The sequence below is a fragment of the Chiloscyllium plagiosum genome, chromosome 5 (genome assembly GCF_004010195.1).
Source record: "Chiloscyllium plagiosum isolate BGI_BamShark_2017 chromosome 5, ASM401019v2, whole genome shotgun sequence".
NCBI lineage: Eukaryota > Metazoa > Chordata > Chondrichthyes > Orectolobiformes > Hemiscylliidae > Chiloscyllium > Chiloscyllium plagiosum.
The window spans coordinates 98614465-98641698 of record NC_057714.1 but is presented as its reverse complement, the minus strand read 5'-3'; the positions used below and the strand labels follow the sequence as shown (position 1 = coordinate 98641698).

The window sequence follows — 27234 nt, the reverse complement described above, 5'->3', positions numbered from 1 at the left end:
AGCCATCTGTTCTGCGATTTTTCCTATTCAGCTCTGTGGTTCTTCTGATTACGAGCTGGTCTTAAAGATGTACTGAAGATTTTTTTTGAAAAGCAACTTTTTGAGTTCCCTTCTCCAGACAATTGCAGAGCAGTTTCTTGATTATCAGAGCTGCCATAATTCTCTGGGTAGAATAGGCCATTGCCACGGCATCTTTCATTATGTGATTTTAGGGCGCATCTGAAAGTTTGGGTTTAGACTGGCTGAAGAGAAGGCAAAGTCAAAAACTGACTCCAGTTTCTGTAGAAGTCCATCTATTTCATGTTAACACTGTATGCACGATTGTAATAATCACGGGGGACTGCGGGTGGACTGGGAAGATAAGATTGGTCGTGGATATCAAGAAAAGATTTGTTTTGAGCAGCTTGTCGTACAGCCCACTGGGGAGCAGATAACTTTGGGTTTGATGTGATGAAGACAAGTGTGATGAGGGAGCTAAAGTGAAGGAACCCCTCGGGGGCAGTAAGCGAAATATGATAGAATTCACTCTACAGTTTGAGATGGAATCAGATGTAATGGTATTACAGTTGAGTAAAGGTAAACACAAAGACATGAGGGAGGAGCTGGCCAGAGTTGATTGGAAGGGGACCCCAGCAAGGAAGACAGTGGAGCAGCAATGGCGGGAGTTTCTGGGGTTAATTCAGGAGGCATGATAGAAATCCCGCCTCAGGCGACTGACTGTGTGGAGTTTGCACATTCTCCCCGTGTCTGCGTGGGTTTCCTCCGGGTGCTCCGGTTTCCTCCCACACTCCAAAGATGTGCAAGTCAGGTGAATTGGCCATGCTAAATTGCCCGTAGTGTTAGGTAGGGGTAAATGTAGGGGTATGGGTGGGTTACGCTTCGGCGGGTCGGTGTGGACTTGTTGGGCCGAAGGGCCTGTTTCCACACTGTAAGTAATCTAATCTAATCTAATCTAAATGGGGTCGAGAAGCACATCATGGATGCATGTTTTATATTCTCTATGACCTGCAAATGAATGCACTTTTTTGTTTCTTACACAGAATACAGAACAAACAAAAGCAAACCCATATTTAGAAAATACCTCTCATGACACCAGGATGTCTCAAAGCAGTTCCAAGAACAACCATTGCTTTATGTAAGAAACGTGACAATCAATTTGTGCTCAGCAAGGTTCCACAGACAGCAATAGATTAACAACCATCAGCTTTTTAGTGATATTGACTACAGAATATATTTTGGCCAGGACCCAGCAGGGTGATCACATCTAGTCCTTGTTGAAATTGTCTCGCCATTATTAAAGTATGTGCGTGTTTTTGGTACAGCAGGTTACCGAAAGTCTATTCCTAACCAGTGTTCACCAATACATGTAGCATTTTAGGTTACTTGTAACAACGTTTCATAGATGACTAGGTAAGAATTTGCAACATGGTGAGTACTGATGGTGACCTTACAGAAGCAAATGGAAAAATCTCAGAATTAATGGACCTCTGCAAAATATATCTGTTAAAGATACTGGAAATTCATTTCAATTATTGCAGAAAGGCTACTACAATTTTTGTGGTGAATTAAGCTCAACAATTTTCTCAGTCAGTTCATATCTCTTGTGTCTGTAATGGAAAATAGTCGGAAATTATTGCCTTCGGCACTTAATTCAAAACATTCTCGATTCTGAGAATCGTAATATTGTTTATATTACATATTTTGCTCCAATGCCATAAAACCAACTTAAGCATTAAAAGGGTAAAGGAAATATTTTTATAATGCTAAACAAAGTATTGAACTATCAAAATCTTCATATTGTGATTTCCCATTATAACAGGTTTCTGTCCAAGTAACGAATTGCTGCTTAGTCTTGCCAACAATTTCCAGACCAAACTGTTGGGTTATCTTAATGAAGTGGATTTGACAGCAAAATATTTTGCATGTCTCTCTGGGGATGGTAAACAGCAAAAGGTAAATTACATTGATGAACTGATGGCACAAACAGAAATAAATGGTCATGAATAATAATCAGTACAGTGATGTGGTTGCAAAACAACCAAGAGTGAAAAGGGAAAATGAGATGGAGTAGCTGTTAATAAAGGATGAGAGTAATACAATAGTGAGAAATTATTTTGGTTTGGAATTTCAAGATGTAAGCAGAATCAGTTTGGGTGGAAGTAAGAAATAGCAAGATAATAAAATTACAAGTGAGAGTTCATGAAATGGCTACATTGCATGACAAGTGTAAATCAAGAAATAGCAGGATTTATTTAAAAACGGTTCTGCAACAATTAGTTATTAGATTAGATTACTTAGTGTGGAAACAGGTCCTTCGGCCCAACAAGTCCACACCGACCCTCCGAAGAACAACCCACCCAGACGCATTCCCTACATTTACCCCTTCACCTAACAGTACGGGCCATTTAGCATGGCCAACTCACCTAACCTGCACATTTTGAGGACTGTGGGAGGAAACCGGAGAACCTGGAGGAAACCCACACAGACACGGGGAGAATGTGCAAACTCCACACAGTCAGGCGGGAATTGAACCCGGGTCTCTGGTGCTGTGAGGCAGCAGTGCTAACCACTGTGCCACCATGCCGCCCTTATGATGTTAATCCTCTGATTGCTTGAACACATCAAATTGATACAGGCAACCTTAGGGACAATTTATTTAGAATATTGCTTTGTGGAACCAGCCATGGATCAGGTTGTTTAGACCTGGAAATAATTAAGAGGCAGGTGAAAATAATAATCTCTCAGTAAAGAGTGATCATAACCTAATAACACTATATATTCAAATTGAGGGGAGAGGATATTTTAGTCTGAAACTAGTGCCTTAAAGTAAAGCCATTTATAAAAGTTATGAAGAAATAGTTATTTATGAAAATATCTCAAAGTTCTCATAAAGGTCCATTCTAAAAATAATTTAGTAGCATAGAATTTTATCACTGCAAAAAAAAAAGACACCTTGTCAAAATCTTTGGCACCTATCAGGACTGTTTACATGAACACCAGTTTTTGAGGAAAGCCAACTTTTATATTGAATTTGAGGAGAATGCTGATTTGTTGACAAATTTTTTTATTCATCCACAGGATGTGGGAGTTGTTGGCGAGGCCCAGAATTTATTGTTCACCCCTAATTGCACAGAGGGCAGGTAAGAGTCAACAAGAGTGTTATGGGTCTGGAGCCACATTTAGCTCAGACTGGGTAAACAGTTTTGTTTCCTAAAGGACATCAATGAACTAGATGGGTTGTTCAAACTAACAACAACGGTTTTACAGTCACTGTTAGACTCTTCATTCCAGATTTTTATTGAATTAAAATTGTACCACCAGCTGTGATAGGATTTGAACTCGGGTCCCCAGAACATTTCCTAGTCTACTGATAATACCATAGAGCCATCGCCATCGATCAAAATGGACTCTAATTGGTAAAGACATGACCTTAGAGAATGTACCTGTTATTCGTGATTAATGGTTAACTGCTAGACTTAGTTTAAAGTTAAATCAGGCAGGTTGACTCTGATTGGTCAAGGCATTAAGCTGAGAAATTAAGCAGAAAATAGCTGTCACCTCTTTGGTTGAGTTGAAGAGTTTTCAGACAGAAAGAACACGTACACAAGCTATGTCAGCTTCAACTCAACAAAATAGATGACTTCCATTCACTGGTTCATTTCTCAGACAATGCCTTGCTCAATCAGTGTCAACATACCATGCCTGAACCAGAGTCAACATACCTGGTTTACACAAAGCTGGCAATCTGCCAATGAGCATTCACTGGTGCCGTTTCTATGATGATGCCTCTGCATATCAATTTTTTAAAAAATTAATTCACAGATGTGGACATCACTAGCTATGCTAGGATTTATTGGCCTTCCCTAATTGTCCAGTGGGCGGTTAAGAGTCAATCACATTGCTGTGGCTCTTGAGTCATATATACCCCAGCCCAGGTAAGGGTGGTAGTTTTCTTCCCTGAAGGACATTAGTGCATCTGATGGGGTTTTCTGACAATTAACTATTGTTTTGTGATCATTATTAAACTCTTGTTTCCAGATTTGTATTGATGAAATTTCACCATCTGCCATAGCAGGATTCAAACCTGGTCCTCCAGAATATTACCTCTGGCTTAATTGTATAGCCATTAGGCCCTCGTCCCCCTGCTAACTAATGAGCATTCTCTTCTCCCTCAGCATACATACCAGTTTTCTACAAATTGCTTCTGAGTTGTCTTGATGAGTGCAAGATGGAAAGCTTTGGCAAAATGAGTCTCTTTTTTCAGAAATACACAAGATATGTTCCATAAAGAAAGATTCCATAAGAAAAGAATTCATTTTTGGGGGTTAGCTGGGGAAATTAAGGATGATATCAAATTGAAAGAAAAGGCATAGATTGTTGTGAAGATTAGTGATAGGTTAGAGATAGGGAAAATACTTGGAAACCATCAAAGATGACTAAAAACAATGAAGAAATTACAGTAAAGTAAAGTAACAAGCAATATGAAAATAGACAGGAAGAAATTCTACAAATATATAAAGAGGAATAGCATAATCAAAGTAAATTTTAGTTCAAAGGTGAGAATGGAGAGTTAATAATGGGAAACAGGAAAATGGCAAAGACTTTTAAGGCGAGAGGAGAGATACAAAATGGTCCAGAGAGCATTTTTTCACACAGAGGGTGGTGAATGTCTGGAACGGATAGCCAGAGTCGAATACAATTTCATCATTTAAGAAACATTTAGACAGGTACATTGGATAGGATAGGTATGGAGGGATATGGACCGAACACAGGCAAATGGGACTGCTTTAAAGTTGGCAAGTTGGGCTGAAGGGTATGTTTCCAAGCTACATGCCTCCATGACTCTTAAGTATTTTGTATCTGTCTTAACAAACATAAAATGTATCCCATGTTTGTTAGGAAATCAAGGGGAAAAAGGGAAGGAGAAACATTAAACAGTATCTCCAAAAAAGTACTTAAGTTGATTCATGAGGCTAAAGGTTGCCAAATCCACTGGCACTGATGATGTGCATCCTAGGGTCTTAAAAGAAGCAACTTCAGGGCAGCAGCAGTACACAAAATTGGTCGTGAACTTAATCTAGATTCTGGAAAGGACCCAGAAGGTTGGAAAACTGCAAATCTAACTGTTCAAGGGGAGGGACAAAAAAATGGGAAGCTACATTGAATTGAATTCATTATCATGTGTACTGAGGCACAGTGAAAAGCTTTGTCTTGCGAGCAATACAGGCAGGTCACATAGTTAAGTAGCATAGATGAATAAATAATAGGTAAGCAGTGGCAAAAACAAAAACACAGGTACAGGTGAATGATAAGAGTTTGTGAGCCCATTCAGTATTCTAACAACAGTAGAGTAGAAACTGTTGTGAAACCGGCTCGTGCGTGTGTGCAGGCTTCTGTACCTTCTTCCTGATGGTAGAAGTTGTACAAAAACATTGCCATGGTGGGATGGATCTTTGGGAATGCTGGCGGCCTTTCCTTGACAGCGGGCCTGGGTAGATGGATTCTATAGACAAGAGGTTGGCCTTTGTGATGGCCTGGGCTGAGTTCACCACTCTCTGTAACTGTCTCCAATCTTGAATGGCCCAGTTGCCATACCAGGTTGTGATACATCCAGACAGAATGCTCTCACTGGCGCACCTATAAAAGTTGGCAAGGGTATTCGCCGTCATGCTAAATTTCCTCAGCTGCCTGAGGTAGAAGAGATGTTGTTGGGCCTTTGTAACCAGTGCGTCCACATGAAGAGTCCAAGAAAGCTTGTTGTGGATGACCACTCCCAGGAGCTTGACACTCTCCATTCGTTCCACCTCGGTGTTGTTAATGTGTAAGGGGGGCATTAGCTTACCATCTGTCACTGGACAATGGTGGAACCCAATGATAAGCAGTAGCAGGACGTTTAGTGGGGCTCTTGTGGAGCAGCAGTAGTGTCCCTACCTATGGGTCAGGAGGTCTGGGTTAAAGTCCCAGAGGTTTGCAATAACATTCTCTGAACAGGCTGATTAAAACATCCAGCAAGACATTTAGAAAATCATTACACAATCAAACAGAATTAACATGTTTTTGAAAAGAAAATCACATTTGATAAATTTGACAGAGTTCTTTGAGGATGTAGCAAGCAGGGTGGATAACTGGAACTTATAGAGCTAGTGTATTTGGATTTCTAAAAGACATTCAATATGGTGCCACATCAAAAGAGCTCATGATGTTGCAATCAATAAATTAGTATCATTTGGATATTTATTTGAGCCTCACATGTTTGTATGCTAACTGCATACACTAAAACACAATATCAGGATGAAAGGATTATCTTCTAGTTCGTAAACTCGGACAAGTGGAGTGCTACAGGGATTAGTGCTCAGCTTCAACTATATACAATCTTTGGTAATGATCTGGATGAAGGGATCTTGTACACATTTGCCAAATATGCTGACAATATACAGATTGGCCATAAGAAACAGGAACACGAGTAGGTTGATTGGCCCTTCGAGCCTGCTCTGCCATTCAACAGGATCATGGCTGATCCGACATTCCACTTTTCCTGCCTTTTTCCCATAACCCTTGACTCGCCAGCTACCTGATGAAGGAGCAGTGCTCCAAAAGTTAATGCTTCCAAATAAACCTGTTGGACTATAACCTGGTGTCATGTGACTTTTAACTTTGTCCACGCCAGTCCAACATTGGCTTCTCCACATCAATGGCCTCTATTCTGAGACTATGCTCTGTAGTCCTAGACTCTCCCATGACAGGAAACATCCTCTCAGCATTTACCTTAAGAATCTGGTATGTTTCAATGAGATCACCTCTCATTCCTCTAAACTCAAGTGAGTAGATTCCGAACTGTTTCACCTCTGATGATAAATCAATCCCTCCATTGTGATATGAATGTAAAAACTAATTGTTTCAGCATTTTCTGTTTGTATTTCAAATTCCCAATGTCCACAGTATTTTACTTTTATATTGGTGTCGAAGGGTTAAGTTGGTGTCAAAAGACAATGATGTGCATTAGGAAATAGGCAAGGAATGAATGCATACAGTAATGTATGCAGACTATTAAAGCACAATGATTAATGTAGTCCAGCAATGAGACACAATGGTACAGGAAGATTTTTAGACTGTGAACCAGAGAATTAAACTGCGGTTAGGAACACATTATCGGACGAGAAGAATACAAAGGCTGTGGAAAGGATAGCAAATTACAGTGATAAACAAACGACACATTTTTACGCATACAGCAGTACTACATTGACATCACACACATAAACAAGTCAGTTGGTTCAATGGCTGTTTACCAGTGTTCAGAGTCCACATAAACCTTCACCCACTTTCTTCATCTCACTCTTGTTTTCTTTTCATGAGCAAACAAAGCTTTCCACTTACAATCTGTGCAGGGTGAGGACACATGAAAGATACACTTGTATATTTTCTTCGAGTCATAGAGTCCTACAGCATGGAGTCAGGCCCTCTGGCCCAAACTGGTCCATGCTGACCAAAATGCTCACCCACGCTAACCCCATTTCCCTGCACTTGGCCCATATCCTTCTAATTCTTTCCTATCCATGAATTTGTCCAAATACCTTTTAAATGTTGTTAATATACCCCCCTCAACCACTTCCGCTGGCAGCTCATTCCATATATGTACTATCCTCTGTGTAAAAAAGTTGCCCCTCAGATTCCCTTTTATTTTTTTCCCCTCGAGCTTTAAATTGATGCCCTCTAATCCTCAATTCCCCAACCCTGGTAAAAGACTGAGTGAATTAATCCAATCCGTGCCTCTCATGATCTGGTACATCTCTGTAAGGCTCCCCCCTCAGTCTCCTATGCTCTAAAGAAAAACGCCTGAGCTTGTCCAACCTCTCCCTATAACTCAGACCATCCTTGTAAATCTCTTTTGCACATTTTCCAGTTTAATATCATCTTTCCTATAGCAAGGTTATCATCCTAACACAATACTCTAAGTGCGGCCTCACCAATGTCCTGTATAATTGCAAAATAATTTCCAAACTTCTATACTCAATGCCCTGACTGATGAAGGCTAGTGTGCCAAAAGCCTTCTTCACTGCCCTGTCTACCTATGACCCCAACTTCAGAGAACGGTGAACCTGAACTCAAAGATTCCTCTATTCAATTACACTCCTTAATTCCCTACCATTCACAATAAAAATCCTACTTTGATTTGACTTTCCAAAATGCAAGAACTCACAGTTATCTATATTAAACTCCATTTGCCATTTCTTGGACAACTTCCCCAGCTGATCAAGGTCCTACTGCAATTTCTAATAACCTTCTTCACTGTTCATGTTACTGCCGATTTTAGTGTCATCAGCAAACTTACTAATCAGGCCTTGTACATTCTCATCCAAAACGTTGATATAGATAACAAACTGTAATGGGCCCAGCACTGACCCGAGGCACTCCATTATTTTTTCTTCTACTTATCTGATAGAATATTAAATTTTATTTCATCATAATTTAGTTTCTACAATCTTACCCACATTCAAAATGGTGAAAGTGGAAAATCTGCATTATTTATCTCCTTCAAATAAACTTAGTAAGAAACTAAATTATAAACACGACTGCTCTTAAGTATTCAAGAAGTGCAAGCAAGCTATCAGCTTAAGTTACTATGGGAGAAGATATGCCGTGCTTATTCTGTGGTTCGGCTCTCTTCCCACACCATGATATGCGGTACCTTTCTAAGACTCTATGACTCGATATAATTCTAAAAGACTCAATGGTTAGAAAAATCCATCTGGGTCACTAATATCCTTCAGAGAAGGAAATCTGTTCTTCTCACCTGGTCTGGCCTACATATGACTCCAGACCCAGAGCAGGCTCTCAAAATGTTCTCTGAAATGGCCAAGCAATCCACTCAAATAGTTACGTGGTCCTGAGCCATGGAAGAAGGTATAATGAAGGGTATGTAGGTTAGCCAGATCTTAGAGTAGGATAAAAGACCAGCATAACATCGAGGGATAAAGGGCTTGTACTGTGCTGTACTTTCTATGTTCAATTGTATCTATTGTTACAAAGTCTCAACAAAGAAATGAAACCAGATAAACCAAGTGGCATTGGTCCAGGCACTGGAAAAGAAAATGGCAGAAACAATCTTATTGACCCTGTAAAGTCCTCCTTCTTAACATCTGGGGGCTAGTGCCAAAATTGGGAGAGATATCTCACTGACTAGTCAAACAACAGCCTGATCGAGTCATACTGGAGGAATCACAACTGACAGACAATGTTCCAGGTACCACCATCATCGTCTCTGTCTCAGGCTTGCTACCATGCTCTAGTGAAGCTCAGCATGGGCTGGGGAAGCAGCACCTCATTTTCCACTTGGGACTGTGGAACTTCTGGACTCAATAACAAGTTCAATAATTTTAGGCCCTGAACTCCCCCATGTCCCAGCCCCCTGCTACACACAACAGGCCATGGTATCACATGGTCTGCCATTATACACTATCCATGGTTAGCCACTAACAGCATCCATTAGCAGCCATTTACCCTCGTAGCCAGATCGTTATTGACTACTTTGTCTGTCCAATTGTTCTTCTTTCTTTTTGGGCTCTATCCACACCTATCATTTACTCCTTACCCCCACCCTCCACCCTATCTTCTGCATATAAACTGACACTTTCCTAGCAAACATCAGTTCTGAGGAAGGGTCACCAGAACTGAAACGCTGACTTTGATTTCTCTTCACAGATACTGCTACACTTACTGAGCTTTTCCAACAATCTCTGTTTTTGTACCTCCATTACTATTCCTGGATATGTGGGTAGAGAGTGGAGCTACTGTGCTTTTTCCAGTTCCACTCTTTATCCACTCTGACTCTCCAGCATCTGCAGTTCTCACGATCTCCAAATCCCAGAATACGTGCTGTCCCACTGGCAGGCAGAGGGCGGTGCATGTATGAAATAAGCTTCCAGACAACGTGGTGGAGGCTGATAGAATTACAACACTTAAAAGATATCTGGATGGGAATATGAATAGGAAGAGTTTAGCGGGATATGGAGCAAATGCAGGCCAATGGCACTAAGTCAGATTGGGATGTCTGGTCGACGGGGATGAGTCGGACCAAAGGGTCTGTTTCTGTGCTGTACGATTCTATGACTTTAATTCAATGAACCTTTATTGCAGGACCTGGTATCAACATGTGTACGTTATAATCATGGGCACTTGAGTGGCTGGTTTCAAATTCAGCATTTTGGAATGTAGGCTAGTCAGCTAGCATCTCATGTAGTCAGAAATGGCTAGAATACAGTGAACAGTTTTGGAGGTTAAGGGCCCAATATACTGGCATTGGAGGCAGTCCAGAGAATGTTCAACTAAGCTGATACTGGGTTTTGAGAGAGCTGGGGTTAAGTTGGTTGGGTTTGTACTCATTTAGAAGAATGAGAGGGAACCTGATTGAAACATACAAGATTCTTGGGGGAGCGTGACATGGTAGATGTGCAAAGGATGTTTCCATTTATGGGGGGATCTAGAACCAGAGGGCATAATCTCAGAATAAGATAGACAGGAGGAGGAATGGCTTTACTGAGAGTGTAGTGAATCTGTGGAATTCTTTACCACAGCGGGATGTCAAGGCTGGGATGTTAAATACATTCAGGCTGAGATAGATTTTGAATAAGGGTTAGAGAGAAAAGACAAGAAAGTGGAATTTAGGATTATCAGATCAGCTAGGATCTCATGTAATGGTACGGTAGATTTGATGGGCTGAATGGATCCCTTATGCTCCTATGTTTTATGGTCTTATTGTGGCATGCTTCCCTCAATGTGTCATGCTGTAAGAAGTAAGATGGAGACCAAGACGTTCAATCCATTTGGTCACATTCCATGATAAAGATAAAACTGTAGTTGTTTGATAGTCACTCTATACCCAAACAAGCTATTTTGTTTAATGAACAACTGGCATAAATTTGCAATTCTACATGAGTCTATATAGGCCATTAAAAAAGAATGCAAATTGTTTGTACATGAAGAAAGCATCAAATAACTGAACTTTATTATTACTTCATTCCAAGGTATAGATCCTTACAACTTTATATGCCTTGCTCTTCTGCCCTGTCTGGTATATTTTAGACTTCAATTAAATTTATTTTATGAAAGCAATTTCTAGACTTGCTTGATATCATCAGTTTTATTGATCTAAATGCTCCTAAATGGTATGAAATTAGGTCTTTAAAAAGCTTCACTTCATATTGTGCTATAATTTTCTAAAAGATGATATTGAGGTAGACTTCATGTTAAAAATTAATGGAAGGCTGTCAGTGCCCACTATTATTAAATTAATGAGTAAATCTGACAGCAACTTACAGCTTTTGCACTTGTGCTGTTAAGCATAAGAACTGGGATATTGTTATCCAAGTGGCCTTGCTCATATAGAACCTTCACTACACTAATATCTCACAGAGTTGTGGCATAAAAACATACATGATAGATATATCCACTAACCATTTGGAAAATGTTAATATTGAGGGGGAAAGATTCCATTAGCCTTCCTGATTATCTGCCGCACTTGTGCACTAGTTTTCTGAGTTGTGCACAAGAATCCCACATTTGTGTAGCAGGTTTCTGCAGCTTTTCTCCATTTAAATAATAAGCTACTCTAGCTTACACTTCATGATTCAGACTCCACAGACCAAAGTGAGGATTTTTAATTCTGACTGATTAACTGGTTATCGAGTTGCTGGCCCTGTTCACAAATATGCCAAATTTCCTCTTAAGGACTTTGAATAAAAGCAAAACATTGCAGATGCTGGAAAACCGAAACAAACACTGAGAAAATTGGAGAAACTCTGCAGGCTTGACAGCCTCTGTGGAGACAGAAACAGAGTTGCATTTGGAATCAGTATGACTTCTTCAGACATGAGGAGGACCCATACTAGTTTCAAAAGATAAACTCCCTCTTTCTCTCTCCATAGATATTGCTAGATCGAATGAGTTATAGAGTCATACAGCACAGACCCTTTGGTCCAACTCATCCATACTTATCAAGTTTCCCAAACTAAACTAGTCCCATTTGCCTGCATTTTGCCCATATCCCTCTAAATCTTTCCTATTCCCGAACCTGTCCAAATATTGTAAGTGTACCCACATCTACCACTTAATCTGTGTGAAAACGTTAGCCCTCAGGTCCCCTTTATATTTTTCTCCTCTCACCTTAAAAATTATGCTTTCTAGTTTTAAACTCCCCTGCGCTAGGGAAAAAACCCTTGCTATTCACCTTATCTTTGCCGCTCATAATTTTATAAACCTCAATAAGGTCACCCCTCAACATCCAAAGTCCCAGTCTATCCAGCTTCTGCTTATAACTCAAACTCTCCAGTCCTGGTAACATTCTAATAAATCTTTTCTGCACCCTCTCCAACTTGATAATATCTTTCCTACAGCAGGATGATCAGAACTGTGCACAATACTCCAAAAGTGGTCTAATAACGTCCTGTACATCTGTAACGATATCCCAACTCCTAGACTCAATCATCTGAATAATGAAGGCTAGTGTGCTAAATGCCTTCTTTACCACTCTACCTGTGATGCCACTTTCAAGGAACTACACATCTGAATCCCTAGGTTTCTCTGCTCTACAACATTATCCAGGGCCCAACCATTGACCATGTGAGTCCTGCCCTTGTTTGTCTTACCAAAATGCAAAACTTGGCACTTATCTAAATTAAACTTCATCTGGCACTCCTCAGCCCATTGCCCCTATTGATCAGGATCCCTTGTGCTCTTAGATAACCTTCTTCACTGTCTATTATACCACCCTCTGTCTCCTACCGTCGAGCCAATTTTGTATCCAAATGGCAAACTCTGTGTGAATCCTAGCTTTACTATTCAGTTCACCATGCTCACAATCAGCACTCCTCTGTTTGTTCCCACTACAGGACACTGTTTTCTAATACTGCCGATGGATTCAAAGGTAGTTAGCTTGTTACCCCAACCAAACTGGGATTCAAGCAGCGATGGGACAGGCTTATGCCAAGCATCTATTCCAGCAAGTACCTTTGCATGGTAGGTGTGAGCAAATCTCTCCTAAAGCCCTCCATGAGGGCACTCTAACTTCTTTTTAACTCCTCCAACTACAAGGCCTCTCAAATCTCAGCTGCCCTCTTCATCATTTGGACATTTTGGGTCAAACCCAATACCCTGTGACATTCTCCAAATGTGTGTCCAAATTATAGATCCAATAGCACTCCCTTCTGTCACAAAGCTGCCAGTCTCTAATAGATGTCTGATGTGGAACTTCATAATATAGAAAGTGGGAGTCCCACTTACAGTCTAGTTTAAAGGTTGTCATTCCTCCCCAAACTCTTTAGCAAATATCAGAATTCCTTTATGGAACTTTGGTATAATTTAGCCAAGATCAGTATATAATTGTAATTTATAACTATTGATGTACATTCTCTGCTGACTACGAAATCCAGGCTAATATGAAAGCTGTAAATATTAACTTGCCTTGGAAAAGAACTTAAGATAACTAACCTAACAACTTTTCAATTTAAAATGCTGTTCAAATAACCTTGTATCACACAATCCTCTTGGTAAAGGATAGCAACAGGTGAATAAAAGCACACACAAAAGAATAACCAGTATTGTTTTAATCCGCTATCACAGAGCAGGTTTATATCCTGCAGAATGAGAAACAGATTGTAAACACAACACATTAATAAGCATATTTGCATTTGCAAATAGATTTATATAGTGTAGAAAGGAAGTTCACCATTGAGTGAAAACACTGACTGTGTCCTATAGAATTGCTGAGTGATAACTTTCCATATCACCTCAGGAAACCAGCTTATCTTGCTACCATGATATCAAAATATAACTAAATGGTAGTGTTCCTTGAACGTGTTTTGCATGGAACTCCCAAAGTATTTTTCACACAATATCCCCCACATGCAAAATATTAGATTAGATTACTTACATTAGATTAGATATTTATATTAGATTAGATTACTTACAGTGTGGAAACAGGCCCTTCGGCCCAACAAGTCCACACCGACCCGCCGAAGCGTAACCCACCCATACCCCTACATTTACCCCTTACCTAACACTACGGGCAATTTAGCATGGCCAATTCACCTGACCTGCACATCTTTGGACTGTGGGAGGAAACCGGAGCACCCGGAGGAAACCCACGCAGACACGGGGAGAACGTGCAAACTCCACACAGTCAGTCGCCTGAGGCGGGAATTGAACCCGGGTCTCTGACGCTGCGAGGCAGCAGTGCTAACCACTGTACCACCGTGCCGCCCACAAAATACTTCTGCGCAATCTATGATTTACTAGCATATGCTGATCATTTGTTGGTTAATAATGCACTTGCACAAATACAGTTCAACATAGATCCAAATTTGAATCCAATGTAAAAAAAATTACATCCTGCAATAACAAAACTAAATCACATTTTGCTGCCATACCTGTAAACCATTTTCACTGAAACAAAAATCATAGAATCCCTACATTGTGGAAGCCTTTGGCCCACTGAGTCCACACCCTTCCTCCAAACAGCATCCTACCCAGACTCATGCCCCCATCCTATCCCCATAAACCTGCATTTCCCATAGCTAATCCACCTAACTTAAACAACCCTGGACACTATGAGCAATTTATCATAGCCAATCCATCTAACCTGCACATCTTTGGACTATGAGAGGAAACTGGAGCACTCGGGAACGTGCAAACCCCACACAGAGGCTGGAACTGAACCAGAGTCCCTGTTATTGTGAGGCAGCAGTGCTAACCACTGAGCAACCATGCCGCCCAACGTTAAGTTCCTACTTCAATGACATTGATTGGTAGACTCTATGAACAAATCACCCTTGCACAAGCTATTACTCTTATTGACATGTTGCAAAGGTGTTCAGAGCTAATCTTTAACTAGGTTACTATCTAAGTTACTTCAGACTCAATTATAAGCAATTTCAAATACTTGACAATTGTAATCTGGCTGGCAACTGATCTACCTTTACCTCTAATATACAAATCCACTATACCCATCTTTAAAGCATCACAAAAAGACCCCGTCAGTGCCGTTCCTACAAATATTACAAACTGCTACAGCTGTATTAAATGAGACAGCTCGGGGGGTGGATGCAGTAGAGTTATAAAATCATGAACACACCAATGCACAATTATGTAGGTTTCATGCTTTTAAAATTTGCACGTTAACAGCAAGCATAAAGCATGCAATTGCTGTATATCATAGAGAGACACAAATAAATACAAAATGAAGAAAAAAAACCAAAACAAAGCCAGCCAATTAGTTACAGACAGAAAAAAATCCATTATTTTTATACTTAAGCAACAACTGTAATGAAGATAAACATATTCCCAGCTGTAAATTCCTACCTGAAGGCAAATAGCAAGATTCACTCTGCAGCCAAATGATGTACTAACTGCTCTTGGATTAAGATTCAGGTCCTTAAATAACTTAGAAAAAGACTGGGTGAGAGCTATCCTTGGCCGCTCTTCTGCAACAACAACACAGGTTCGTACACGAGATAGATCCAATCCCCTTGTCTAAAAACAGAAAATAAATTGGCAAAACATATTTTTTTAAAATTAATTGTAGTAAAATGTTTAAATGCCAGAGTGAACAATTGGTCATAAACATTTATTGATAATTTTGTGGAATTTGACAATTTGGCCATTCTAAGTAGCACGGCCACAGAAAATTTAATTAAAAATGTAACTGTTACCCTGTCTGTGAGACCTAAAATCTTCAGCCATTCCAATATCTTCCTGCCTTTCCATCAGTGTGGATTTGATTTTTGTAAAATTTGTACTCAGCACTTGGGGCACCACTGCTAAGGTCAGTAACTAATTCCCATTCCTAATACACCAGAGCAGCTAGAAACTAGACTATATCCAGGTGGAGCACAGTTTTGTCGAGGATGTTCTGTAGTTATTCCATCAGTAAAAATAATACTAGGAAAGTTACAGAAAGCCAAGACAAAATATTACTCTAATCATGGCTGAAACATTTTTTACTGGAGGAAATCTTGCATAAATACCCCAATAAAATGTACGTTTAAAGTTATAATGAATAATTTGGTGTGTTTTTTGATTTACTGCCAGTTGAAACAATTTTATGAACGTAATTGATTATATCCCATAGCATAACACTACTGGGGGCTTGAAAAGGTTAAATAATTAACCTGCCCTTTTTAGCTTTAAATTGTTTTGCCAATTTCCCGTCCTTTGATGAGCATTTGTTACTTAAGTACATGAAGCTAATTTCAATTCTACATAAATAACGAGGCCAAATTGCAATTATGAGTCTTGCTGTCAATAGAAATAAGCCTGATCAGTCATTTTAAAGAGGATTTATTTGTCTTTGGCAAAAAAAACCACACTTGCAGAGTATTTGAAAAAATCATAAGTAAATTTGGTTCTATAACCCTAGCTAACTGCACAGCTGGACTAATGCTGGTGAAATGGAATCTTTGATACCTGACCCAGGATGACCTTTAGTAACTATGGAAACCACCATAATGCAAGCTGTAAATTTTGGGCCTTGTGGAATGGTTGGTAACAATGTTTGGGCACCCTCCTGGAAATATGACGTTCAGGTCATTAATTGGGACTGCTGATTAAAAATAAACTTAAATGGAGTGGAAAATCCTGGTGGGTGTCTGGGAAAAATGCTAACCTGAATTTCTAAGCACTCCCTTCCAGATACACATTGTAGTAGACCATTGCAGTTGCTTCAAACCTCCATCAAGCATATTCTGGGTTCCAGTGAAGGCAGGGGCAAGAATTCCTCTACACGCTTCTCAACTCCACTGTCAGGAACTGAGAGACAAAGTAATTCTTTGTGATTTACCCCCAGGGTGATCTCTTGATGAACAGAGGGGAGGTTTGCAACACTGGATGGTCAATCAGAGGCCTCCAACATTGGCCAGTGTAACAAAATGAAACAGATGGTCAGTGAACTGAGATGGGTGTTTCAAAATGGAGGTTCTCTTTCTCTCTCTCCCTCTCCAATTTTTGAAATTTAATGGGTGGAGTAGATGGTGTTGGTGGCTGGGAAAGTGTGGGCAGAGAATGCGGGCAAAGTGGCAAGCCCCTCACTAATACAGAATGAGGTTGCCCCAGACAGGCGGGTGGGGAGAACACGTGGACCTACTTGAAACATCAGTTCTCCATCTGTCACTGGGTAGTCACCTCCAGGCAGTTCAACTGGCCTCCACTGACTTGATGGACCCGTGATGAGTAATGTTGGTTACTTACTATTTCTAACACCATGCAGCCCTGAACCTGGTCAGGGAGCCCAAATATCATGACCTTGGAGCTCACCCAGCAATCATCGAAATCTGTGTTGGGCAGCAGTTCCATGTTATTGTGCTGTCTTTGGAAAGTAGTGCATTAAAACCAAGTAACGTTTAAATTGAATCTATCCCTAAGTAAAAGGTTGACTCCATTCACCAGCTAACTTAATTTGTAAATGTTTCAATACTTTGAAGATGTTATGCCAACTTTCGTAAGTTCTTTTCATGAAATTCCCACAAGAATGCACAATTAAACAAAGTTATTAGAGTGTTTAAATGAATCTGTGAATCAAAACAAAGCATTGAGATTAGTAATGAGAAAAATATAAGCAATTAACCTTCAGTGATTCAGTTTGTGAGCCGAGCCCCTTTGTGCAGAGTTCCATAACGGAGTACGAGCAGAAAGTGTCTCGAACCTTATACTGACTGACAGCCAGGAGCCAGAGTGAAGGATTTATCTCCAGTTCTGAAGGAGGGATGAGGATTGACTGGTGCCCTGAGTAGACACTGAAAAGAAAGAAGCCTGGATATTAAAACATTGTAACACATAAAAAGATAGGTCATACTTGACTAATTTAATTTAATCAGAGTGTATAAAGAGATTCACATTATACACATAGATTTTCTGAAGGCATTTGATAAGTTGCCACTTCATATAAGAATTATCTCACATGGTATTGGAAAGATTGGCTCGAGGCACAAATCAGAGAGTAAATGGTAAACAGCTGCCTCAGGATTCTACTCTGGCACATATTTTATTTGAAAGGAATATAGCTAACCAATGCAGTTTAACAAAATACAAGAAAAAAATAGTAATTGGGTATTAAGAAAACCAGGCTTTATACACTAACATTCGACTTAGCAGAAAGGAAGACAGACAGAAAATGAAACATGCACGAAGATAGATTTTAATGCAAAAGCAAATGTAGAAAGGAGGATAAAGGGACTACCTATGTTTAGATTTGACATTAAAGTGCTAAATATAAGAAATCAATGCTGAATTTGTTTCAGATTTATTTAGGCACAAGTGGAACATATTTGCAATTCTGAACACCCATTACGTAAAGTGGTAACTGTAGTTGCAACAATGAAACATCAGGATAATGAAGCAGAGAACTGGAGATCTGACAGAAAAAACAGAAAGTGCTCGAGAAACTCAGCAAGCCTGGCAGCATCTATCTGGGAGAAAAAACACAGCCAACGTTTGAAGACCAGTCAGCCTTCACCAGCAGAGAGAGAGAGAGACAGACAGACAATGTAGCCATATGGTCATCTAGGACTATGGCAATCTGTAATTTACCTATTAATGGCAAACAACATTTAGTCAATGGCAACCTCCAATCCATGGTTTAGTCATGGTTAGTCAAGTATCAGGATGGTTAGAGTCAGAATGCTTTTCACATAAGGAGAAAGGAGGTGAATGTCCAGCAGCCCACCGTCCATCTGCAGTCTTTCTGCCCTATTGTGGGCTGCATTCCTCCAAGAATGAGAGAGAGAGAGAGAGAGGGAGAGAGGGAGAGAGAGGGAGGGAGAGGGAGGGAGAGGGAGGGAGGGAGGGAGAGGGAGGGAGAGAGAGAGAGAGAGAGAGAGAGAGAGAGAAATGGAGCTAAGGGAGGTGAAATTGGGTAGCACAGCTGTTAATTTTTCTGGTGTAGGTGGAAAGGTGTCCTGTGTCAGTGAATTAGACAGCACAAAGGGCACAGAGGGTTAGTGCTAATGGAACTTGGGATAGTTGACAGAATGTGAGAATGGGTGTTGCAGGCATTAGTGAGAGTGGATGCAGCATGAGATGTGTTGGGAGGTGGGCACAACAAGAGATAGAGTGAGTGTGAGGTATTAGAGAGATGATGGTAATAGCACTTACACTGAAGAGGAGAAGGTCTTCGACCTTCCTCCTACAGTGCTGTATGTTCCTCCAGACGACTGAGACTGCTTTATTTTGGATGGTAACCTCGCAGTGTGCTGGCATGGTATGCTACTGTGGCCTCTAGTGCTGTTCCTGTGGGAAGAGGAACCATGCTGTCCAGCAGGATCTCCAGGGCCCAACCCACACAGCAGGGCATCCATTTCTCCATCTGCTACGCAAATTTCAGGACCCACACTGGGATCTCCAGATTAACACTGACTGCACAAAGGATGCTAGTTAATTCTGGGATATCCTGGCAGTGGTCAGTTGTTCTGGGAACACCACTTGTTAAGATGAGGCTGGAGGGAATACGAGGGACACTATATGGACATGGTAGGGAGTAAATAGGGTAAATTTAGTAAAATACAGCAAGAAAACCCAGAGTGGAAATCCCTCGAGAAAAAGTGATGTGATTCAGCTTTGGCCAAAAAATAAGTATGATTCAGACACAGGTTTTATGTCCTGTATTTTTGGACATTACTGTACCGTAAATACACATAGCCGACTGACTGACCACACTATACTGATTCCATGACATGCAGAGAGTCATGGAAGATGATGAGGTTATTTTTATTCTGGAAAGTCACACATCACATAAATGTCTTAAAGATATAGGCTTGTCTTCTCCGGAATTTAGCTGATAATGTATTGCTAGAAAAGCGCAGCAGGTCAGGCAGCATCCAAGGAGCAGGAGAATCGACGTTTCAGGCATGAGCCCTTCTTCAGGGATTTCGGGCTCATGCCTGAAACGTCGATTCTCCTGCTCCTTGGATGCTGCCTGACCTGCTGCGCTTTTCCAGCAACACATTATCAGCTCTGATCTACAGCATCTGCAGTCCTCACTTTCTCCTTCTCTGGAATTTATACACCAATTAACAACAGCTTAAAAAAGTGGAACCTTTCCACTGGACATGTGGAGTATTAGAGGAACATAAGAATAACATTTATATTAAGAGAAGTTTGAGCCTCATATGTGGTGATGATTAAGCAACTATTGGCTGTTCAGCCAGGATTATACAGTCACTTAAAAAGGAATGGGATAAGGTAGGCTATGGTAGAACTGGATTCGAGTAAATTACGTTGCAAACCCAAATATAAAACAACAATAGAAATAATAATGAAGATTAAATGATTTTAATTCTCCCTATATCAAGTAACAGAAAAAGATGAACAACAGCACAAAGAGCCCAAAACCCCCTTTGTTGGGCTGACAATTTTGTTTCTCACCTGAATGCTGCATTCACTACCAAATATTCTAAAGTACCTTACTCAAAAAAACATTTTTAAAAATTACAATAATTAAATAATACTCAAATGTTATTCTTGAATTAATATATTTTTAGGGCAACTATATTTAATTTAAAGCAAAGCTGCTACAACATATATTCTGCTCACAAATATTATTTGCATCTTTATCTTGGCAAGAAAATACTTAAATCATTTGACGGACACAAATCCAGTTTTCAGAAGAAATCGTTTTGCTACTAATGGAAGACAGTGAAGTCCCTAAACCTTTTCAATCTCTGGTTACACTTGCTTGAAAGTCAGGTTAATTAACTTCCCATCTCAAATCAAATAATGTTAGTGTACACTGACATAGTTGTTATTAACCACTGCTTATGTTTGCTGAACAACTTATGCGTTGACTTTTTGCAAACCCAATTCAGGGTGATTTATTTGCTGCTTACCTATATGGCAAGACTGTTGAAATTCTCATAGAATCATACAATCCCTACAGCGTGTAGGCAGCCCACTTGGCCATCGAGTCCACACCAATTCTTCAAACATCATCTCACCCAGGACTACCTCTTTGCCGTATCCCTGTGAGCTTGCATTTCCATGGCTAATCCACTTAGCCTGCACAGCCTTGTACACAATGGGCAATTTATCATGGCCAATCCACCTAACCGTTGGATTATGGGAGGAAACCGGAGCATGCTGACAGGGAGAATGTGCAAACTCCGCACAGACAGTCGCACAAGGCTGGGTGCCTGGCATTTTGAGGCAGCAGTGAATCACCATGCCATTCTAATAGATTTTTATTCAGAATTGCCAGATGATGACATCTGTTTACATTTATAAGGCAAAAAGATTGTAAGCAGTATACTTATTTTAAGGTAAGGGGTAAACCTTTTAGGACTGAGATGAGGAGAAATTTCTACACTTAGACAATGGTGAGCCTGTGGAATTCACTATCACAGAAAGTGGTTGAGGACAAAACTTTGTGTTTTCAAGAAGGAGGTCAATATATCTCTTGTGGTTAAAGGGACCAATGGAAACAGAAGGAGGGCAGGATTAAGGTGTTGAGCTCAATGATCAGCCACAATCATATTGAATGGCAGAGCAGACTCGAGGGGTCGAATTGCCTACTCCTGCTCCCACCTTCTACGTTTCTATGTTTTCTGAATTAATTAGAAGTTGGTTCAGGAAAACATTAGTTACTGGTTACTTGGTACCTTGTTACGTATCAGATATTTCAAAGTGAGTCAATTCTATATTTGCTAATGAAATTGATGCCACAAACCTGTTGACAAAGCTGCTCCATTCAAAACAAATCTGGAGCAACACCTTTCCCCCTTTAAAAAAAAGCAAGGTTCCAACCAAGCAAAGAAATCAATATTATGTCAAAGAAGTCTACTGATAACAACAACAGACAGCTTCAAAATGTCAAAGCTTGACTTTATATATATCCTGTATTATTTTTGTACATCACATTTGGTGAATAAATAAAAAAACCTTCTCATTAGTTCAATAAAGAGTGCATCTAAGCCTAATTGAGACAGCCTTCATCTTCCTTATGTAATCCAACCATCTGTTACTCCATGTGCATTTCCAATCTGTCTGGAAAGTCAATAAGTAATAGTCTCATGAGATTATGCCACTCTGTATTGACAACAGCGCTCCTTTAGGTCTGTCTTTTTGGTCTTCTGAATTTAATACATCAACTTATTTTTATATAGCTCCTTTAAATGTATGAACCATCTCAAAGCACTTCACACAAGCATTAAAAATCCAAGTATGATATTGAACCAGAGAAGGAGATACGAGATCAAATGGCCAGGTAGGGCTTAAGAAGTGTCTTAAAGGAGCAAAGTAAAGTAAAAAGGACAGACATATGCATTGGGAATTCCAAAGCTTACAACACCTGGCATGGCCTCCAATAAGTGCAGCAATTATGAATGGGAATGCACAAGTGACCAGAATTAGATTTGTAAAGATATCGCAATGTGTAGTGCAATTACAGAGTACAGATTACAGAGATAAGGAGGGGCAAGAGCATACAATATGAGACCCCATATTTTTAAACTGCAGCCCTCAGTTCTAGATTTCCTCCGTTTAGGGAAATAACCTCTTACCCACTACCCTGTCAAGCCTCCTCAGAACATTTCAGTAAGATCATCTCTCATTCTTCTTAACAGTTATGGTGGAATTACAGTCGGTTCTGCTAAAATGCTTTTTTCTTTAACATGAATTGGCTGTAACGCGATTGAAGAATTAAGACCGTTATTTGTAGAACGTGAACTTTTGTTTTTTTCTGCTGTTTACCTATTATTTACTTACCTATGCTACTTACTATGTGATCTGCCTGTATTGCTAGTAGGACAAAGCTTTTCACTGTACCTTGGTACACGTGGCAATAAATAAATTCAATTAAACTTGATATAACGTGATTTTGGCCCTATTAGTCTAAATGGCAGAGCTATTACTGAACCTTCTTGTAACACAAGATCGCACTAGAATAGAACTATCACGCTCTATCAGAACCGACTGTAATTGAGGATGGATTATTGGTTTGATGAACTCATGACTTACCAGTTTTACCTGAATAGGTAAATGAGACACTTTGTAAATGCTGCCAGTTTTGCAGCGCTTTCTTATGATGTCAGAAATTCTGTGTTCAATTTCTGCAATAAAGAGTGAACCCACACATTTCTGTTCCAAAGGAAGTGTATTTATACTGAAAAAAGGTGTCATTAATTTCAATCTTGCAAACTTGTACTTGAAACAAATTGTAAATAGCATGAATGACCTGGCATTTGAGCTTCAAAGTTACGTGTTACCAATTTACCTATGTTTGCACGTAATTGATTATTTCTAGAATGAAAAATAGTAGGATCAACAATGTCTGAAACTAGCTTCTGTAAAGCTTATATCCTGGTGCCAACTGATATTTATCTAGGATCACTCATTACTTCCCAAGGGTGCAATCTGACATGTGTAGACATGCTAGTTCATCAGCTGGCAGAGACTGGCATTTGGTAATGATCCTGAAAGGCTGCCAATTACATGCCAAATCAAAGGTATCTTGCACTTGGTAATCTAATTGAAGTTAGTCAAACACGTTTTATTTTGAATTATAGTGTTGTAGAGTTGTGACAGCACAGAAGCAGACCCTTCGATCCAACTTGTCTGCACCAACCAGATATCCAAAACTGATCTAATTCATTCACGAGCATTTGGCCCAGATCCCTCTAAATACTTCCTCTTCATATACCCATCCAAACAAGTTTTAAATGTTGTAATTGTACCCGCCTCTACCACCTCCAGCTCGTTCCATACATGTTCCTCTGCATGAAAACATTTCCTCTCAAGTCCCTTTTAAAACTTTCTCCTCTTGCCTTAAATCAATGCTCTCTAGTTTTGGACTCACCTACCCTGGGAAAAGGACCTTGGCTCTTTATCCTATCCATGCCCTTCATGAAGTTAGAAATCTCTTTAAGGTCATCCCTTCGTCTCCAACACTCCAGGGAAAATAGCCCCAACCTATTCAGCCTCTCCCTATAGTTCAAACCCTCCAATTTTGGGAACATTCTTGCAAATCTTTTCTGAACCCTTTCAAGTTTAACAGGGAGATCAGAATTGAATGCAGTATTGTAAAAGTGGCCTTACAATGTCCTGCTGAGCCGCAGTATGATGTTCTAACCCCTATACTCAATGCCCTGACCAGACGCCTTCTTCACTACCATATCTAGCTGCGACTCTAACTTAAGAAATATGCATCACCACCCCTAGGTCTCTTTGTTCACCAACACTCCCCAGGACTCTACTGTTAACTGTATAAGTCCTGCCCTGGTTTGTCTTATCAGAATGCATTTATCTAAGCTGAATTGCATCCACCAATCCTTGGCGCATTAATCCATCTAATCAAGGTTCCGTTGTACTCTTCACTATCCACTACACCACCAATTTTGGTGTCATCTTCAAACTTACTAATTATAACTCTTATATTCACATCCAAATCATTTATTTCAATAAATATTGAAAAGCAGTAGACACAGCACTGATCCTTGTTGCACATTAGTGGTCACAGGTCTCCAGTTCAAAAAACAACCCTCCATCACCCTCTGTCCCCTACCATCAAATCAAAAATCGCACAACGCCGTGTTCAAGCCAATTTTGTATCCAACTGGCGAGCTGCCCCTGGATCCCACATGATCTAACCTTACTAACCAGTCTACCATGCAGAACCTTGTTGAACGCCTTGCTGAAGTCCATGCAGACAACATCTACTGCTCTGCCTTCATCAATCTTCTTTGTCACCTCTTCAAAAAAACTCAATCAAGTTAGTGAGACACAATTTCACACATAAAAAGCCATGTTGACAATCCCTAGTCAGTCCTTGCCTTTCCAAATGCATACAAATCCTGTCCCTCAGAGTTTCCTGCAACAACCACTGGCATCAGGCTCACTAGTCTACAGGTCCATGATTTTTCGTAACCACCTTAAACAACAACACCACATTAGTAATCCTTATCCACCAGCACCTCAGAAAAAGTCAGAAAAAAATAGAACAGTAATCATAGCTTCAACTGATTTTTCACTATCTTATTTGTTTTATGGACTGGACGAATGGCGCAACTATTTTGAATGGGAAGCAAGCTGCTAGATTTGCATTATCTGGTCAGCAACAGAGGATAAGGCACAAAGTTCATTATGTATGTTTCTATTATTTAGAGCATTACAAGGATTTTGGAAACACAGGATGAAAAGGCAAGAGAGTGCTCATGAAGAAAGTTCATCACGTCAGTTCCTCACCTACAGAGGCACCAAAGAACAAATCCAAGACCACAGTAGGGATCCAGGCAGATTGCTACTTCTCGGGATGGGTAAAGCTCGCACTGCAGCTTTATCGAACGACACAAGGCACTAGTTGCTGCATGGGACATCTGCAGGGCAAAGGAAGTGTTTTGTTAGAAATTCTAAATCCGCATAAGATTGAAACTTTTTTCTCTATAACTAAACAATTTGATCTAGACTTTCTCTCACAACAGCAACAGTACAAAGACAAAAAAACTATGACAATGTGGAAAAAACATAATTTTTTTAAATTATTGACCAATGCACATATAAAGACAGCTTGCAGAATTAATTATCTTAGTATTTCTCACAGTACTGTTCTCTCAAAATAGCAAAATTGGCACAACTCTCAAGTCTGAATGATTTTCAAATTGTATTTTTATAAAGTCACAGATTGCAGCTATCTGAAACACAGGCTGGATTTTTCAAAACTTGGAAGATCTTTAAAAATTGCAGGTATGACCTGGATGCAAATATCCTATTCCCATTTCCAACAGATCCCACTTTTTTGCCAGATAGGAGCAGGGACATGATTCACAATGGTAAGAGCCAAAACTCAACAGGGTTTTGTGAACTTAGTGCTGAATTCAAATACTTTGTCTATTTCAAGGGCTTTAACCGGTAGCATGGGAATCACAAAGGATAGACTGGACATAGAAACCCTTGGATAATGGATAGTGTTTCTTTAAGTGACATGATTTGAAGCTTTGGAACAAAATTTCTTGCTCTTTAAACTTGAAAAAAACAAATTCAGTGCAAGTCTGATTCTCAGGTTCTGTGGCACAGTTTAGACAAGAATGTTATTAAAACTTAGACACAATGGTCAAATTCTTTGTTGGCATTTGCCAAGGATAGTTATTAAGTCATTATGATTGCTTGGCTGAGTTTCAAAAGTAACTAATGGGAGGTAAGGTGGCTTAGTGGTTAACACTGCTGCCTCACATTGCAGGGACCTGGGTTCAATTCCAGTGTGGAGTTTGCACACACTCCCATTTCAGGTGCTCCAGTTTCCTCTGACAGTCCAAAAATGTGCCGGTAAGGTGGATTGGCCATGCTAAATTACCCCGTAGTGTCCAGGGATGTGCGCATTACGTGGATCAATCATGGTTAATGCGGGTTAAGGGAAGTGGGTGGGGGTAGGGGTTAAGGGAATTGGGTGGGGGTGGGGTTTGAGTCTGGGTGGGATGCTCTTTGGAGGGTCAGTGCAGATTTGATGGGTCAAACAGACAACCTCTACGCACTGTAGAGAATCTACGATTCTATGGACTTTAGGGGTTCTGAGGTCACACTGTGATTGACAGTTTAAAGTGGCTATCAAAAGATTAACTGCCATTGATGGGTGGCTGGTTAGAATTTTGTTTCCTTTTCATCAAAAGATTGAACACTTGAGATGTAAAGGTTTTGACAGATTTCAAGAATGCAAGGTGTTTCACTATTAAGTATGCAAGAGATCTGTGTTGAATTGCTAAATGTATGTTTTTACCTCCTGTACACATGGTTCCTGAGGATACTGAGTGGGTAGTCATGGAGGTGCAAAAGAATATGAGTGACTATGGAGGGAGAGGTACAGGTGGTGGATGAGTTGGCATGGAGAGGATGTACTCAGTGTGTACGTTGTATCAATTGGCATACAGACACAATAGGCAGCATGAAGAAGCATAGGAGGTTATGATGGAGTGTGAGCTAGAGGGTCTCACAGTTCAAAAATGATAAACCCCAGAGAATAGATTAGATTATATTAGATTAGATTAGATTAGATTACAGTGTGGGAACAGGCCCTTCGGCCCAATAAGTCCACACCGACCCGCCGAAGCGAAACCCACCCATACCCCTACATTTACCCCTTACCTAACACTACAGGCAATTTAGTGTGGCCAATTCACCTGACCCTGCACATCTTTGGACTGTGGGAGGAAACCGGAGCACCCGGAGGAAACCCACGCAGACACGGGGAGAACGTGCAAACTCCACACAGTC

At 40.2% G+C, this 27234-nt stretch overlaps 1 protein-coding gene across 1 annotated transcript in view; it reads right to left on the bottom strand.

Annotated features, from left to right (window-relative positions):
• LOC122550323 (disco-interacting protein 2 homolog C-like) overlaps nucleotides 1-27234 on the bottom strand; it is a 560369-nt gene that overhangs the window by 739 nt on the left and 532396 nt on the right. Inside the window, exons 32-35 of the mRNA XM_043691048.1 lie at nucleotides 25216-25346; nucleotides 17612-17780; nucleotides 15351-15522; nucleotides 3598-3603 (exon numbers count right to left, since the gene is read on the bottom strand). Of these exons, the coding sequence (XP_043546983.1) occupies nucleotides 3598-3603; nucleotides 15351-15522; nucleotides 17612-17780; nucleotides 25216-25346 (478 nt within the window). The remainder of the gene's footprint in view (nucleotides 1-3597; nucleotides 3604-15350; nucleotides 15523-17611; nucleotides 17781-25215; nucleotides 25347-27234) is intronic.